The sequence below is a fragment of the Hypanus sabinus genome, chromosome 20 (genome assembly GCF_030144855.1).
Source record: "Hypanus sabinus isolate sHypSab1 chromosome 20, sHypSab1.hap1, whole genome shotgun sequence".
NCBI classification, from domain to species: Eukaryota; Metazoa; Chordata; class Chondrichthyes; order Myliobatiformes; family Dasyatidae; genus Hypanus; species Hypanus sabinus.
The window spans coordinates 41,815,223-41,834,934 of NC_082725.1; the positions used below are offsets into that span (position 1 = coordinate 41,815,223).

General features: G+C 39.4%; 1 protein-coding gene across 3 annotated transcripts in view; it reads left to right on the top strand.

Moving 5' to 3' along the window:
* LOC132378686 (genetic suppressor element 1-like) overlaps positions 1 to 19,712 on the top strand; it is a 255,016-nt gene that overhangs the window by 225,076 nt on the left and 10,228 nt on the right. For all 3 annotated transcript variants that reach the window (XM_059945790.1, XM_059945791.1, XM_059945792.1), the window contains 2 exons: positions 6,645 to 7,004; positions 11,253 to 11,465. In XM_059945790.1, coding sequence (XP_059801773.1) covers positions 6,645 to 7,004; positions 11,253 to 11,465 — 573 coding nt within the window. The remainder of the gene's footprint in view (positions 1 to 6,644; positions 7,005 to 11,252; positions 11,466 to 19,712) is intronic.

Genomic DNA, 19,712 nt, shown 5'->3' on the forward strand with positions numbered 1-19,712 from the left:
TGCAGAGCACCCCGAGTAGCGGGAACAGAGCACCCCAAGCAGTGAGTGCAGAGCACCCCGAGCAGCGGGAACAGAGCACCCCGAGCAGCGGGAACAGAGCACCCCGAGCAGTGAGTGCAGAGCACCCCGAGCAGCGGGAACAGAGCACCCCGAGCAGCGGGAACAGAGCACCCCGAGCAGCGGGAGCAGAGCACCCCGAGCAGCGGGAACAGAGCACCCCGAGCAGTGAGTGCAGAGCACCCCGAGCAGCGGGAACAGAGCACCCCGAGCAGCGGGAACAGAGCACCCCGAGCAGCGGGAACAGAGCACCCCGAGCAGTGAGTGCAGAGCACCCCGAGCAGTGAGTGCAGAGCACCCCGAGCAGCGGGAGCAGGGCACCCCGAGCAGCGGGAGCAGAGCACCCCGAGCAGCGAGTGCAGAGCACCCCGAGCAGCGGGAGCAGAGCACCCCGAGCAGCGGGAGCAGGGCACCCCGAGCAGCGAGTGCAGAGCACCCCGAGCAGCGGGAACAGAGCACCCCGAGCAGTGAGTGCAGAGCACCCCGAGCAGCGAGTGCAGAGCACCCCGAGCAGAGAGTGCAGAGCACCCCGAGCAGCGGGAGCAGAGCACCCCGAGCAGTGAGTGCAGAGCACCCCGAGCAGCGGGAGCAGGGCACCCCGAGCAGCGAGTGCAGAGCACCCCGAGCAGCGGGAGCAGAGCACCCCGAGCAGCGGGAGCAGAGCACCCCGAGCAGCGGGAGCAGAGCAGTGCGTGCAGAGCACCCCGAGCAGCGAGTGCAGAGCACCCCGAGCAGCGAGGGCAGAGCACCCCGAGCAGCGAGGGCAGAGCACCCCGAGCAGCGAGGGCAGAGCACCCCGAGCAGCGGGAGCAGAGCACCCCGAGCAGCGGGAGCAGAGCACCCCGAGCAGCAGGAGCAGAGCACCCCGAGCAGCGGGAACAGAGCACCCCGAGCAGTGTGTGCAGAGCACCCCGAGCAGCGGGAGCAGGGCACCCCGAGCAGCGAGTGCAGAGCACCCCGAGCAGCGGGAACAGAGCACCCCGAGCAGCGGGAACAGAGCACCCCGAGCAGAGAGTGCAGAGCACCCCGAGCAGTGAGTGCAGAGCACCCCGAGCAGTGAGTGCAGAGCACCCCGAGCAGCAGGAACAGAGCACCCCGAGCAGTGAGTGTAGAGCACCCCGAGCAGTGAGTGCAGAGCACCCCGAGCAGCAGGAACAGAGCACCCCGAGCAGTGAGTGTAGAGCAGAGAGAATGAAATAAATTCATTGTGCATACGTTGTACTTGCCTCCATAAATGAAACTACACTGTACATACATTATTTCTACTTATATAGGCTGTGTATTTGTCATATCATTCCTGCTTTTACTATATGTTAGTGCTGTTTTATGTGTAATAGACAATAGGTGCAGGAGTCGGCCATTAGGCCCTTCAAGAGCTCTATCTAACTATTTCTTGAAAGCATCCAGAGAATTGGCCTCCACTGCCTTCTGAGGCAGAGCATTCCATAGATCCACAACTCACTGGGTGAAAAAGTTTTTCCTCAACTCCATTCTAAATGGCCTATCCCTTATTCTTAAACTTCTGGGTCTGGGAACACTCAAAAATTTTTCCATATAAATTAATGGTAATTGCTTCTTCACTTTATGCCATTTTGGCTTACAAAAGGTTTCATAGGAATGCTCTACTTTCGGATAGCAGGAGAAACCTGTACATTTAAGGAATCTTTTCACTCACTGGAGGTATGATCCTTTATAGCATAGAAAATCACCATCATGAAAACTGATGTCAAACTTGAAACATTAAAGATATGCTTATTTTACCTGCATGGTGTTGGAGTGCTGAGAATTTTTGCCTGTTACTGAGTTGTCTTTTCAATTTTCATGAATAAGTTTAATTATAAGAAAGAAAATTGCCAATACCAAAAAGGGGACCTCGTTAAAGAACTAAATGTTAATACCAATTGAGTTTCACATGTGGGCAGTTGCTGAACTCCAGCGTCATTTCCAATAGTTCAACAATATGGCTTCACACAAATTATACTCTTGCTTCCAGGTTATTTAACATATTTGAGCAGATGAAATTAAAATGTATGTCATTGTCTGAAAATATCCCCATTATAAATTAGTGACCAAAAAAATATTTAGTACCATTTCAGAATGCTGTTATAATCATCTCTTAACTATTTCAACTGATTGAGAAAGCTTTCAGTGATTTTCATCAGACACAATAAAAGACTCTTTGGAATCCAGTATAAAATGTTTTGGTTGAGTGGTCTCCTTAGCGTTTACTAATTCTTCATTTATACGGAGTTAGTTATCAGATGATACTGGCCTTCAATAAATCCAGTTCCAATGTGAATAACATGATTTTGACTTAATAGACACTTAACTACAAACTGATATACAGGTATGCATGGGAATCTTGGTGTTTGCATTCCTGTGTGTCAGTAGGTATTTATCTTGATTGGTAAGAATGATCAATAAAGTTATGACTTTTGATTTCCTTGAGCGATTAGCAGCTAAGCGGGCAAACTAATATAGCACACTGAGTAGTCTTAGAGATTTGTGATAATTATATTCTGTTGATTAATGCAAGAAAAGCTGTAAGCTACTCTGTCCGATTTGGTTAGTAAAAAATGACAGCCTCATTGTGAAGAGGTCATAGCATCACTGCAAATAGCAGTCCATAGATTATAATAATTTCACTTGTTTCTTTATTAATGATCTTTAGTAAATTCAGTGATTGATATGAACATAAAATGAAGGCAGATTTGATTTTTGTCATGATAATAAAATGGTGATAATTGCAAGGGTTGTTGTTCATGTTGCTCAGGACATTTACAGGGCTCCATCAGGCAATAAACTCCAATTGTCACTTCTGCATCAATCAAACCCTCCAGTCTAAATTCAGATCCACTAAGAAACTCTCAATTTAAGGATATGGTACTCAGGCTGTGCATTCCAGAAACATGATTTTGAATGATCCTGACATTTTTCCAAAGTTCCCAAAGATATGGTATTTTTTTTATAAATTACTGCAAGCTCTGCATCAAGCCTAGTGAGGTTCCAGCTAAGGTTGTAAATTCTGTTTATCAGTTCTACTGGTCTAGTCTATTTTTAATCTATTTAGTCTACTCACCTACAGTAATCCCATTTTTCTCCAGATATGAGAGTTCAATAGGCACCTAACCCAACTCTCTTGTTTTTATCTGCCATAAATATAAGATCATTCAGAACTATGCTGCTCCTAATTCACACCAAATTGCATTCACCTCCCTGTTGAGCAATATTTTGATTTTACATTTTTCACCATAGCTCCTCCCTATGTCAGTACCCTGCTACAGTCTTTTGCAGTTAGTGGTTGATTAAATCCAAAAGATGATGGCATTTCAGAGACTTAAAGCTGTCTGAAGAACTGAGAATGTTGGAAATTCTAAGCAAGTCAGACAGCACCAGGAGAAAAAGCATCACCTACTTCCTGCTTCCACCAAACTTATCAGACTGGGATCAGCAAATAGTCTCAGAAAACATGAGGTGGGAAATATATTAATGGTTCATTAAAAGTGTGTTTAAAGCAGTTTGTGAAGTTAACATTGGCTTCCCAAATTCATTGAAAGTCTGAGCTGAAACCATGGTGATAAGAAATTGATCATCGATGGACTTGAGGAACTGATAGGTTAATCTGAAGATAAGTACTGCAGCTTCTCAGTGGATTTCTTAACTAATTTGTGAAATATTCCCTTCACACATCTTCCTTTCTTAGTTCTAAGCAACTCATCAAAGAAAAAACATGAGTTTTTGTGCTAACTTTGGTTATTCTTGCTGTTCAGAGGCTCAGTGGCGCTGAGCTGCTCACAGGCAAAAGGTCCACACGACTGTACAGCAGGACTCAATTTCCACTGACAATGGGGCAGGAAGCTCAGACTAAATTTTTGCCTACTCCTCAGATAAGCCATGTTGAGCATGTTTTGCAGGTGACGGTCAAAGTGACCACAACATTCAACTTACGTGCTTCAGAATCATTTCAAGGCTCAACAGTGGATTTTTTCAGCTGCTTACAGTATACCAGGTGGATGTGTTGTTTGCAGGGTCTCCAGTATTGATCAGCTGGGCACAAAAAATCTGTCAAAACAACAGTGCACATGGCTAAGTGACTTTGGTTGCTTTTCCACAGTTGCAGAGGGTTGCTTACTTTACTCATGTGGAGCTAGAAGCATTCTGGTATCAAGATGGAATTATAAAGCTCGCTCAGTTGGTCTACAATCTCAGGAAAACATTTCTCCAGGGCTGTTCAAGATCCCTAGATATGAGCTAGAACATACCTCCTCGTCAATGTGTTCAATCATACAAGTGGGCTGCTGGGTTGCACTGAAAACATTGCACATGATCCATTGAAGGTGTCAGGCAAAGACCAGAATTGTAAACCAGTAATCCACTGGAATGCCACGATTATAGCTTGGATGCCTTAAATATTTTGGAAGAATTTAATGTGAGTCATGCAGGGTATCTCAGAACATTAGGGTTTTACTCTGCAAGCTCTAACACCTTGCAGTCTGTTGGGGAAGACGCATGTTCATTGAACAAGGAACATACATATAAAAATGAACTACGAGCAAGATTGAGCAATCTAGCTCCTCAAGCCCCTTTCCTTTAATAAGGTTAGACTGATCTGATTGTGACTTCAACTCTGCATTCCTCTCTAATCTCAGAAAGCTTCACCACCTCGTTTTGAAGTGCCTATCTACTTCTCCTTCAGAGAGAAGCAGCAGAATGTGGAGGAGGAAGAAACAACAGCAGCTCTCATCATTCAGGTGGCTGCCAGTGCACCACAGTACCTCAAAGTGAAAGCCTTCCTTTGCCTCAGCTTCTTCCACAGACTAAAACCAGTCTCACACCTATCTGTGCATGCCATGTTTAATTCTCATTGTCATATTTTCCCGCTGCACCTAAGTTAAAAGTATATTTTCCAACCAAGGAATGTATTGCAATTGACCAGAAAGCTGTGTCAACTATTTGTTTTTATCTGATTACAAGAAATGGAACTTATGCAATTAGCAACTTGTACCTTCTTTCCTTTCTGAGAATCCTATATATAGCGAAGCCCAGTGGCTCAGGAGAGGTAGAGGCAGCTGTCAAGATCCCTATGCTGAACACCTTGGGATTTTAGGGCCTGTAAGGACCCAACAGCATCTAAACAGTGGCAAAACCAATTATTAGGAGGATAGATAGCATGTGGGGTTCTGACAGAGGAAAGGTGACAATTAAAAGGGGGGAGGACATTGATTAAAGGCTGTGCTTACATCTATTACATTAGTAACAAACTTCTTAAGCCCTCTTCAGTTCCCTGCAGCTGCAGGTCTCTCCTGTGCAAGGCAAGGATTTCAGCTACTCTTGTAAGGATGGTACTCACAGTACGCAAACTGTTGATGATTCATTGGTCATAGCCTTTGAAGCTTCATCCGTTTTTCCGTGATCCAAACATTAGTCTAAAAACCTACAAGCTCATGTCACTCCTGCCCAGGATAAGCCCTTCCAATCTCTTTTCAGTGTTTTCTCTTAATTTCTTGCACTGGCACCGAAAACAGCTTGTCATCTGGCACCATCCCCACTAACCACCAAGGGCAGCTGAGCATAAATATTGGTTGCTGCTGGACTTGACATAAAAGAGCAGACTGTAGTGCTTGGACTGCTAGGCAAATCAGAATATTGGTAAACATGCCACTGTGCCTAATGGCTTTACTGATCCACTGAGGATATTAAACAGTTTGCAACACTGAGTCCAGGAGAACTGAATCATACTCGTGATGTATCCACCTGGAGCCATGCATTCTGGGTGTGGTCAGTCAGTTTCTCCCTCCTGTCATTAAGGATCTCCCTTGATGTCCTTCTGTCACCTAATATTACAACCAGCAAGGCAACAATTAATTGAGGGCAACTTTGTTGTATCTACTTATTTTCCTTTATAATAGAGGTAGCTTCAGAATCCGTACAACGTAATGACTGAAATGTGTCTTTGAGTACTCAAGCTGAAACCCAGCACTGCATTCTGCTATTTCATCTTCCTAGACGGATTGGTCAGGAAATGCAAAGCTAAGATGTCGATGAAGCAGATGAGTTAATTTTTCTACAACAAATGCACTGCCAAACTGTCAGGGCTACTGCCCACTGGTGACACCATTATGAGTGTTGAGAACTTAAAACTCCCTTGAGTGAATTGAATTATTCAGACAATCTGGAGTCCCTGCATCATGAGGCAGCTCCCCAGCTGTGCATAGTAAATGTAATTTTGTTTCTGTCGTCACTCATGTAGAAAAAATTTGATGGGATGCAGGCAATTTGAATTAACCTTAACTGAAGTGGGTATGCTAAATTTTCAGTAAGGATATAAAATACATGGGCCAACCATCTGATCTTATAATAAATTGATTCAGCTTGCTTTCATTTCTAGCTTCATAATTGATGCCTGCAGGCACTTGTTTCAGATTTTATGTCAAGTTTGCTTTAAACTCACCAGCTCAACTATTCAACGTAGAATAATAGAATATCACCACATGTGAATAATGTTGCTGTTAGTATATTTACATCTAGGAAATTGAACTTTCATAAAGATGTTCAAAAGCAAAAAGATTATCTGTTATATTTTGCAGATTCACCTGGCTATCCAGATGTGGTTAGCATCAGTCATCCCTCAGTCATTCCACCTAACAGCAGTCCAACTGCTTGCTGTCAGGAAGAGCTGTCGGCTCAGCCTCAAGCAGAGCAATACAGGCCGCTGCTCACAGCAGAAGCATCAGAGATTGTGTCAAAAGATCACACAAGCAACGTAAATGGGAACAAATCTGACAAGCTGGGAGCTGCAGATTCTGGCAGCACCTCAAGTGATGAGGCCGAACCATCTGGGACAGTAAATGACCAGAATGAAAAATTCAAACTAGGTACATTTTTGCAGGAGTTCCAGGAGTCTAAATTGGAAAGCACTAAACAACAGGCTTCAGATCAACCAAACGGTAATGACGTAACAGTTCATTTTAAGCATAGCGCTTCTAGTTTTTCTTTATTTCTTTGTTTACTTAAAAGGTACAGCCCTTCTTTATGCCTTCACTAGCCTTCCTCTGGGTTCCAGCAACATCAATCATCATCAGCCTTTAAAATATAGCAACTGTTATCAGTCACATTCCACTATTAGGCAGCAAGAAACACCATAAAAAAATAAGCTGAGTCAGCCACCATTATCAATATGCAGGTGGTCTGCGAAAACTCTATAAGATGATGTTCTATAGAAAACGTCGTTTCCAGAGATTGGGGATAAAGCTGTGCAATTTGCATTAAAAATATTGGAGGCAGTGAATTGTCAAATTCTGGCAACAGTAAGTCACCTGCACTGCTCAGAGCTTTTAGTGGAATTTACTAATGAGTGAAAAATTAAATTTAATACAACCATATTAACGTTTGAATTCTAATTTGTGTCATGTATTCTGATCACTATTTTGCCTTAGCGTTAATGATATGTGGTATTGAAAGGCTAAGAAAATAGTCAGGGAAATAATTTTAAAAATACTAAATCTACAAGGATCAAAACAAAGATCCCTGGTCCCCAATTCCCTACTCTGTTTACTGCTGGCAGTTGTCTAAAACTGCATTAGACTCTTCATAAATGCAGAGTTGCATCTGAACATCCAGTCATGCATCTATATTATCACTCATGCCACCTTCTTCCACCTTTGCAATATCAGTTGATTCCATCCCTCCATCCATTCATCTGCTGCTGAAATCCTCACCCATGTCTTTATTGCTATACAAACTATCCCAAAGCATAGTGGGTGTCCTCTAGACAATGTCCTACCTTCCAAAAACTTTTCCTAATTCACACTCCTCCCTTACCCATCACCTCTAGTATCTGGTCTACACTGGCTTAGTTAATATGCCTAAATTTTAAAATTATCATCTTTGTTTTCAGATTCCTTTATGGATTCAATGCTCCGTATCTTCCAATCTTCTTCAGCCTTACAACCCTCTGATAAATATCCTTCCCCATTTCTGACCTTTCACTCATCTGTAAACATCATTATGACTTCAAGAGCCAAAATCCAAACTCTGAAGTAGAAAAGGAAAATCTGCTGGTGCTGAAAATCTGAATTGAAAACAAAAAATGCTGGAAATACTCAGTGGGTCATGAAGCACTTGTGGAAAGAGAAAAATAATTAATGTTTCTAGTCAAATACCTTTTGTCGAAACTGGGAAAGTAAGAAAATAAGTTAGTGAGTTCCTTTTAAGGAACAAAGAGACAGACATTGGGGTGATAGATAGGGCAAAGGTAGCACATCCAATAGGGTGAGGTCAGGATCGCTGAAGTAATTCCATTGTTTACCAGTATAATTTGGCGGATAGATTAGTAAAGCCAGTTAGGGAGAGTGAGAAACCTGTAAAATGCAAGTCTGAGCTGATGCTGAGACCTGAAAATGGTGAAAGTACAGGCAAACAGGAGATCAAACAGATTACCTCTCCTCACAGACATGGAGTTAACAGCACAGATGGATAACCTTACAAAAGAATTGGCCATTTCTGAAAAAAAACAGAAGAAGCAAGTTATTTGAAATTGTGGGGCACAAAAGGTTGCAGTTATGTCCAGACACAAAATTATTTACTTTTCCTCAGCCAAGTACTGTAGGAATGGGAGTCTGATAGAGAATTAAAGTGATGTGCAACTGAAAGCTCAAGGTGACTTCTGTCTTGTAATCTTAAAAAATTAGATTGCCTCTCATTCTTCAAATTCCATTGAGAAGAATCCCAAACCATTTATTTTTTCCTCCATATCCCAGTAAATCTTATCTAATATTTACACAAGTTTCTATTAGGCCTTCCTCTATCCACATTCCTATGTAGAAGATCAAATCATGGTGCCCATGGACATTTTCATATCTTCTAACCAAGCTGTCTAAGCATCTCTAAGATTGCTGTTTCGTCTGCTTTGGCTGTCAGGTGTGCCCTTACTGAAATGCAGGAGTCTCGTATATTCTTCTTCATTATGGATCTCCTTTCAGATTGAATTTTTTACCTATGCTTCATCAAATTCAACAACTTACTACTAGATTGTCTCCTTTATCCTTATCATTAGTTGGTCGGATCAATGCTATTAAAATTATGATTTTACCGAAATTTTTATATTTATTTCAAGCCTTACCAATTTTTATTCCTAAATCTTTTTTTGATAACATTGATTCAAAAATTTCCTCATTTGTGTGGCAAAATAAAAACCCCAGATTAAGTAAAAGACAGTTACAGAAATCTAAAAAAGATGGTGGTTTAGCTTTACCAAATTTTAGATTTTACTATTGGGCGAATAATATTCGAAATTTAATATATTGGAAACTAGATTTAGATTTACCATTGTGCCCACAGTGGGTAAATTTAGAATGTAATGATGCACAAGGATAATCTTTATTCTCTGTTCTTGGTTCTTCTCTCCCTGCTGATTTAGTTAAACTCAATAAACAGATACTTAACCCTATTGTCAAACATATATTACGAATTTGGTTTCAATTTCGTAAGTTTTTTACTCTGAAAATCTTTGTTCTTGATAGCCCTATCTTACTTAATTTTTTTAAAACCTTCTTTAACAGATTAAGCTTTTAGCATATGGAAAAGGAAAGGTATAATACGTTTTCGCGATCTTTTTTCTGAAGGTAGTTTGATGTCTTTTGACCAACTTTCCAACAAATTTAAGTTACCTAAATCTAATTTTTTTAGATATTTACAAATTAGAAATTTTTTATATAAAGTTTTACCATCCTTTCCTAATTCAACGTTGATAGATTTTTCAGATTTGATTTTTACTTTAAATCCCTGTCGGAAGGGATTAGTGGCTCTTATTTATAATATGATTATGAAGATACAACCAGAGGTATCGGGCAGAATTAAACAGGAATGGGAAAAAGAACTTCAATACAATATATCAACGGAAAAATGGGAAAAAAATTTACAAATGGTTAATTCTTCTTCTATATGTGCTAAACATGCTTTAATACAATTTAAGGTCGTACATAGAGCTCATATGTCTAAAGATAAGCTTGCTCGATTTTATTCTCATGTTAATCCTCAATGTGACAGATGTCATTCAGATGTGGCTTCATTGACCCACATGTTTTGCTCATGTCCCACTTTACATAACTATTGGAAGGACATATTCGCTACCATTTCCTCAATTTGGAATATTGATTTACAACCTCATTTTATCACTGCAATTTTTGGTATACCAAATGAGGATTATAGTCGACTTTCCCCTTCAATTAGATGAATGATTGCCTTTGTAACATTAATGGCCAGAAGGTCTATATTACAAAATTGGAAAGAAGTAAATCCTCCTACCACATTTCAGTGGTTCTCTCAAACTATTTCTTGTTTGAGTTTAGAAAAAATTAGAAGTACTATTTTCGATTCATCAATTAAATTTGAAGAAACTTGTGGACCGTTCATTCGACACTTTCATATGAATTAATTTGGCTTCTTCCAGACCTTTACTCTTTTTATTCTTGTTCTGGTATGGATTTCCAGAGTTTTTGACACTATCATATACATATAAACTATTATTATTGCCCATGTTAGTTTAGGTTTATTTTTTTTAATATACATTTTTTCCTGTATTTTTATATATTTTTTTCTTTTGATGTCTATTCTTAATCTTTTTCATGTATAATCAATATAGGTTAGATTGATTATTGTACAATCTTTTTTTTGCTGATAGCTTAATAAGATATTGTTATCTTGTTACTAATTTAATTTAATGGATCTCCTGAAAATCCTAATGGGTGTGATCTTACCATCTTCATCCCTCTTCTTTGATGTGTTCTCTATGTCACTTTTCTCTTTTCTCCCAGTGATGCTAATCTCTAAGGGAAAGCCTTCTAGTTCTAGTGCACCCCTAGCTGTGTGCAACAAGATTGTGCAAAAGTTTTGAAGTCAGAACAAAGCAATGTGGGCCAGCTTTAAAGGATTTAACCATGTGCTTACATAGTAGTTTAAATAGATGCATATTTCACTCATTTATGTCCATTTCTAAAGAAATAATTGATTATTAGGCTAAGGATTGTTCCTATATTGTCATTTCTCTTTCACTCAGAACCTGAGTCCATGTTAATTATGATATTGAATTTAGACTTATTTCTCTTCAAAGTGTAACATCATGTTATTCAAATTTAACATTTGCAAAATATAGCATTCTGATAACTGAATTGTCAATTTGTGTGTTAATTTTCTAGTGGTTGATCAGCGCAGTGACAGGGGTTATAGCTCATCGGTTCAGAGTTTGTCATTGTGTGACAAACTAAAGGAGCAAGTATTTCAGATGTTCCATCAGAGCAGACAAGTTGGCCCTCAGCCTGATGGACTAGACAGTGAGGAAGAAGTAGATCAGCAGCCAAAATGGAAAGGTGTGACAGCTGTTCTTGAAGCCTACCAAGAATACTTCGAAGGTAAGATGAGAGAAGATGCTAAATTAACCAACTTGTCCAACTAATTTATGTGCAATTGTGTGTCATATCCAAAGTTAGGTTCTGTTTTATGTCAAATTAAAATGATACATTTTTCTGGAAATTATAGCGGAATGGAATTGTTAGGGCCAGATTTAGCTCACTCCTCACAGAAAAGAGATGATAGTGGCGTGAAAATAATAATGGGTTACTTAACACCTATTTATATAGATAGAATGGCATCTACCATCTTTGGATGGATGGTCCGGGTGTATATTCCAGGTAACAGTCCATTCATAAATTGGAAAACAGGATCCAATGAGAACAGCAACAAAGTGCATGCACCACTCATGCTCCACCTTTGCCAAACCTGAGCTTTCTGACAGTACATTTGTGGTTAATTGAGAAAGCAAAACCCTGAAAAATGTTTGATGTTTGGGATGCTCCTTCAGCTACAAACTTCTGCAAGCCAACCCCTTCTCTGGATTTTGTTCCCTTCTCACATTCCGAGTGCTAGCCAGCCCAGCCCTCGAGTTAGTCGGCTTCACACCTTCTGACACGGGTGACTCATCTGGGATCCACTGAGTGACTCCTTCTAGGATTTATACATTGAATTATTCTGGTCTCAAGTTTCGACTTCCACTGGGCTTGCTGCATTCGATAGGGGCTCATGACCTCTAACCCTGATTCATGGGTCTCTGTGAAAGAATGCTACCTGAAAATACATCATCCATAGATAAATTTTTTAAAAAGATGAAAAAATTGCTGTTCTTTACCTTCTTAAATCAATGTCATGAATTTCAGAGGTAGACTATGCAATGATGCTACTACTGTATATAATATGTTACTACATAATGATAGGAGATGGACTCTGGGCATAGTTTTTAAGAGTCTTCATTTCCAGTCTGATTGCAATGTCTCAGCAGTTTTGCTTAGAAATTTAGCAGAGAAGCTGGAGGCAACAACCATTCAGGTGAGAAATTTGAGGATACAGTGTGCATTCGTTCAGAAATATTTGGAGGTTCACCAAGGAAAAATAATGAAATGGTCAGTGCCTAGAGCTGGTCCATTCCATTTAGCTTGTGAATTAAATTCTGTATGTTTGATCCCAGTGGAAGAGAAAATCATTTATAATCCATGTTTGACAGGCATGAAGTACCAGATATTTTCAAAATGCTGCTTCATACAAGGAGCAATGTAAGCCTGCCAAAGAAGCAAGAAATCCACTAACCTGTTCAATCTTTCAATTTGAGAGGTAGTGAAAGAATGATAAGCAGTGTCAAAGTTTGCCTTTTGTCGGGGAACAAAATGAATTTCTGTGTTCAAAATGCTAATTCATCTAATCTTTAAACAATTAGAAGTGAGCTTGGTTGACAGCCTGTAGAAATAGAAGGATGATTAATGGCATTGGAAGCACTTAAGCAGTGCTTCAGAAGTTCACTTTTCTGTTTCCAATTATGTCAATAATCCATAAGGGGTGTAATATCCACATATTTAAAATACCAGAGAAGAGCAGCATTTAACCTCTTGAAATCCTACATTTTTCTGGTATTTTGTTACTAAATAACACATACTTAACATGGAAATAAAAGTGGTGATGATCTTAACAGGTCACTCAGCATCTGCAGCAAAAGTATTCACATTTCAGCTTATGGACCTTACTGGCCTGAAATGATAATTCTGGTTCTGAACTACCAACTAAGGAATTACACTTGGGTTAAGAACAGCTAGTTAATAGCTAACTGTAAATGAATGAGCTCTCATAATATTATTACATTCAACAGTCCAACATGCATACCTAATTTTGTTCCTACGATTAGCAGAGCTAGTTTCCTTTCCATTCAATTTTTGTATTTGTTCTTTCTTATCAATATTATGTCCTTTGATGCCATTCATTATAATGATTGAAGATATGGTTACCATATTGAGTGATTTGTGTTTATTTTCTGACAGACAACGTCAACTTATGGACATATATCAAAACAAAACACATTCATCATCCAGGGATGTTCTTTTTAGCACTTATTAATTTATTTCAAATTTCCATCCTCTGCAGTATTTTGTTCCTGGATTACTGGTTAATTTACTGCCTATTCTCTTCCAGGAATATATACAGAAAGGAAGTCTGTTTTTCATTCTGAAGGGATTTTGTTTAAATCTTTTGCTTTGCTCATTGACTTCTATTTATTTTCTTTTCATAGATCATATATCTAGCAAATCACACTCCATTAGCCATATTCTTTTCTTAGGAAATGCCTCCATTTCTGCCTTATCTCATATGGATTCAGACTCTTCCAGTTTTTCAGGTTCTTCTCAAATTGCTGTTTAGTCAATCCCCAGATCTGCAATCAAACATACTCTTCACCAGCACTGCCTCATTCTTCTTCAAACTGTCCTAGTCCTCAAATGCCTTTCATTGTTTCCTCCATTTGATAGTGTAACAAAAGGCAGTTTTTTATTATTTTTAGGTGCCAGAGATCACAAGTTTCAATAACACTCCTGAATCTTTGTTCCTCTTCATCTCATCATGACCCCATCTCTCCTCCCAATCTCACCATTGCCATGTATTCACCTTCTTTATGACGCTTCCCCATAAACAATCAGACTCCAACTTCATCCCCTTTTACATCCCTTCATTGAAATTCATTTGCTGAGCTCTTCATTTGTCCCTCTGCATTCATGCCATTTCTTTAGCCAAAAGTCTTCTCTCCTGGTTTCACCGAGAAAATTACTCATTTTCTCCCAATCCACCTCAGCACTTTCCTTTTTATATAAACAAAGAAACATAAAGCAAAGAAGTAGTAAGGTCGTTGACCTCAAAGATTAACTGGTTTTCTCTCTCCACATACTGACTGACCTAATAAGCATTTATAGCACTTTATGTTTTATTTCAGACTTAAACCATCTGTGGTATTTTACTTTGGATTACTATAATAATTAACATTATTGCAGTTTTGAAGCATATACTGTATAAAGCTTAAAATTTTTAGTTTTTATTTTTGTTTCAGTTCAGGTGTATTCTGAATGAAGTTCAGCATAATCTATTAATTTCAATTACTTAAAAACTTCAGTTAATAAAACGTATCATTGTTTGCTTTCTTTTGGTATCTATAAATGCAATTAAATAGAAATAGCAACAAAGCCATAATATCATATCAATATGCACTGATCTTGGAAGCCACATTAGCTAATCTGTTCCTTGATTTAAAAACATGTTTCCCTGATTTTAAAGCAAACATAAGCGAGACCCCTATTACTATGTGAACATGATGATAAAGATGTTTATGTTCATGCTGGTGCTTTGTGTAAACATCAACAGGAATTGAAGCAATCCTACTTTACAATCTACTTGAAAATGGATTTATTATTGGAAGTGATTTCCTTGTTTGGGATCATGTTCTTCTACCATAGCAGTTATTTGCTTATTTAAATACTGGACAAGGTTCAGAAAATTAGCTTCCAGAGTGAAAACAATTTCACCAATAACATTATCATGCACAACTCTGGTTTTTCATCCCATTTCTACACAGAATTGTGTTCCTCAGTTTTGTTCATTACACACAAAACATGATATCAAAATATAAATTCTGTCTGATTACCATGCATTAATAGCACAGAATTTTAACAGTAGAAGAAACTGCAGTAGCCAGAAATCTGAAAGGAAAGCACAAGTTAATTAGCATCTGTGGAAAGAGATACAGAGTTAATGCCACAGTCAATGACCTTTCATTAGAACTCAGGGAAAGAGAAGAAAGGGAAGGATGGGGGTAAAAGCAGGGAATGCTGGAAACACTCTCGCCAGATTGCATCTCCACAGAGAGAAACCAATTTAACATTTCAGGAACTAAGTGTTTTCAACAGTTTCTGTTTTTAATGAAGGAAATGTAATTACTGTTTAGGAATCATAAAAATCATTTATTTAATTGGCTTTCTCTGTCTCATTTCTTTACCTTGCACACCAAAGCAAATTTGGTTAGAAGTTTCAATTTAAACATGTTTGATTCCTGGCCATGAACTTTCATCTTTTTCCAATTACTTTCCTTTTTTCATTTATAGACTCTCCAAGTTCATCTTCTCTCAGATGAACTGTATACCCGTCTTGGTTGCTCTGCTATCGAATATTGGGAACTATCTTTTCCCTCTCTTCACATCTTTTCACAACTGCTATCATTCTGTTACATTTCAAATAAGTCATATTTTCCCTTTGCCCATGTCAATTCTCCAACCTCCTTTTCTTCCTTGACGTTTTAAAACTTTAGTTATGGTTCTAATAAATTTATGAAGTACAGGTTGTCCACCAATTTTCTGTAACCCTTGGTTCCTGTGCCTTGCCAGATTAAAAGAGATCACACAATAATAATGGCAAAAATGGACTGCAGAAGCATAAAAAAGGATTATTAATTAAACAAAAATTAAATGTAGATTATTAATTACTATGCTTACAAAGAATGTTACTTCTTGGTTATCTTTTTAAATATTTCATCTAGACGGTGTTGTCTCATGTGTTTTGATCTCTCCTTGTGTAATTTTTCTTGCATCAAATAAAAATTCATCAGCTCTTGTTCCATCATGAAAGTGCGTTTCTCTAACCCTTTGATTAAATTACCCAACAACTCAGTTAACTTGTCAATAGTAAATCTTTCAGCTTTTATCTGTTTCATTATCATCACTGCAATCTTCATCCCTTGCAGTATTTTTACCAGCATTCAGAACACTGTCTATAATTTCCCAGACTGTAAGGTGATGCACAGCAGGTGTTTCATTATAACCATATAACAATTACAGCACGGAAACAGGCCATCTCGGCCATTCTAGTCCATACCGATGCTTACACTCACCTAGTCCCACTGGCCTGCACTCAGCCCATAACCCTCCATTCCTTTCCTGTCCATATACCTATCCAATTTTACTTTAAATGACAATACCAAACCTGCCTCTACCACTTCTACTGGAAGCTCATTCCACACAGCTACCACTCTCTGAGTAAAGAAATTCCCCCTCGTGTTACCCTTAAACTTTTGTCCCCTAACTTTCAAATCATGTCCTCTTGTTTGAATCTCCCCTACTCTCAATGGAAAAAGCCTATCCATGTCAACTCGATCTATCCCCTCATTATTTTAAATACTTCTATCAAGTCCTCCCTCAAGCTTCTACACTCCAAAGAATAAAGACCTAACTTGTTCAGCCTTTCCCTGAAACTTAGGTGCTGAAACCCAGGTAACATTCGGGTAAATCTTCTCTGTACTCTCCCTATTTTGTTGATATCTTTCCTATAATTCGATGACCAGAACTGTACACAATACTCCAAATTCGGCCTTACCAATGCCTTGTACAATTTTAACATTACATCCCAACTCCTATATTCAATGCTCTGATTTATAAAGACCAGCATACCAAAAGCTTTCTTTACCACCCTATCCACATGAGATTCCACCTTCAGGGAACTATGCACCATTATTCCTAGATCACTCTGTTCTACTGCATTTTTCAATGCCCCACCATTGACCTATTTGGATTATTCCTACCAAAATGTAGCACCTCACACTTACCAGCATTAAACTCCATCTGCCATCGCTCAGCCAACTCTTCTAACTGGCCTAAATCTCTCCGTAAGCTTTGAAAACCTACTTCATTATCCACCTACCTTAGTAACATCTGCATACTTACTAATCCAATTTACCACCCCATCATCCAGATCATTTATGTATATTACAAACAACATTGGGCCCAAAACAGATCCCTAAGGCACACCACTAGTCACCGGCCTCCAACCTGACAAACAGTTATCCACCACTACTCTCTGGCATCTCCCATCTAACCACTGTTGAATCCATTTTACTACTTCAATATTAATACCTAACGACTGAACCTTCCTAACTAACCTTCCATGCAGAACCTCGACGTTATTGACAATCATTCATTCACATTGATTTTCTTCATTAAGATTACTTGTTATATCTTTGAAAGCAGGATCTGTAAAACTTTTTACATAGACAAGCAAATCATGAACAACTACTTTCTCCTTTGGTACACGAAATCCTGTAAAATCTTCCTCATGGGTTTCTACAGGCGCATTATCAAACATCGAGGCAGACAGCCATTCTTTAGTGTTAAAGGTTCTACCTTCTCCCACCCTCGAGCAATGAACCAAAGAACATACTGCATGTTCTTTGGTAAATGCCGGTACAGAATTGTCAGCATTCACCTCATCTAACAGATCTCATGAAAAGCAAGTGATACTGGGCCTTTAGAGAACACAGTATATCTTGGTCTTGGGGTTGGATAAGCGATGTACAGTTTGGTAGTAAACAGACTGGAAAAACATTATTCTTACACAGGAGTTCACCTTTGGGGTGAGATGAACAGTTACCCAAAATAAGAGAAACTTTGCAATCTTTGGGTAGCCCTACAAATGTGTAATCTGCTCTGGCTTTTGGCACAAAATATTTTTCCAACTACTCTAACATAATGTTGGTTCATCTGCCTCTAGACCGCCTTCACTACCATTCAGGTCCCCAAACAGCCTTTTCAGGTGAGGCAACACTTCATCTGTGAGTCTATTGGGGTTATGTACTGTGTTCGGTGCTCCTGGTGTGGCCTCTTGTTTATCAGTGAGACCCGACGCAGATTAGGAGACCGCTTTACCGAGCATCTATGCTCTATCTGCCAGAACAAACGGGATCTCCCATTTTAATTCTACTTCCCATTCTCATTCCTATATGTCCATCAATGACCTCCTCTGCTATCCGGATAAGGCCACACTTAGGTTAGAGGAACAACACCTTATGTTCCGTTTGGGTAGCCTCCAACCTGATGGCATGAACATTAATTTCTCAAATTACCAGTAATGCCTGCACCCCCTTCACCATTTCCTATCACCTTGTCCCTCTCTCATCTTATCTCCTTGTCCACCCATCGCCTGCCTCTGGCGCTCCTCCACCCCCCCCCCCCCATCTTTCTTCCATGGCCTTCTGTCTCCTTCACCAATCAACTTCCTAGCTGTTTACTTCATCTCTCCCTCTCCAAGTTTCCTGCTGTTTCTCTCCCCCACCTCTTCAATCTACTCCTCAGCTGTTTTTTTTCCAGTCCTGCCAAAGGGTCTCGGCCCAAAACGTCAATTGTACTTTTTTCCATAGGTGCTCCCTGACCTGCTGAGTTCCTCCACCATTTTGTGTGTGTTGCTCTGATTTCCAGCATCTGCAGATGTTCTCTTGTTTATGATATTGCTGGTAATCCAGCAATTTTAATTGCTCATATGTTACCGGGTAAATTTTAACACCTTTCAAGGCGATAGGGCATTTACTTCTTCAGATCACTAATGGTAAGTACCTGCTGCATTGGAGCAACCTAAAATGGTAACTCTCTCCTTAGATCATTTGAATCTTGTGGGATCTTCTTCGTCTTCTGTTGCTAATGTCTTCCTAGGTGTGCACCACCAGTATCATGCAGTTTCATCTGTATTATACGCTCACTCAGGACCAAGGTTTCCATTAGCTATGAACTTCGCAAATTTGTCCACATACTTTGTAGCTCCTTCATGGTTTGCAGACTGTTTTTCTCCACACACTTTATGCAAATAGAAATTTCATGTCGCTTCTTAAACCTTTGAAGCCATCCTTCACTATAGTCACAAGCATGTTATGGAATAACTTAGCTTGGTTCATTAACATAACTGCCTGAGAAATCGACTCCATCACTGATGCTGGTGAAACCATTCAATCATCACTTGATCATGCTCTTACCAACTTTCATAGCTTCTCTAATGTTCATTTGCTTTAGCAAATCACTGTTTGCGTAGAATTGCATTTTTTTACTCTTTGGTGCTTTATATCATGAACCAATGCCATATACAGTAAGTCACACAGCTTACGCAGAGAAACACCTCGGTCCAGTTTTTTCAACACTTCAACCTTGTATTGATATGGACTGAAGTATACATTTGACACCGCCACTAGTACTTCAAATTATCTTAGTAGCCATAGCTAGGGTTAAATTTATGTAAAATAAGTAAAAGTAAGAACAAGATATTGGGACTATCACCAACAAGTGCAATGCAGCTAATAAAAATATTGTGCTTTTGTCAAAATGAGTCTCGCCTGAAATGGCGCTACATGCATTACACATGGTGCCATCTGGTGGCCACCCGGTAAACTACATCTCATAATTTCATCCAAATTAAAAGAACCATCAGTTTCCGATAAATCGGTGGTCAACCTAGGTATCAATCATCATGTTATTTTATTTGGCACA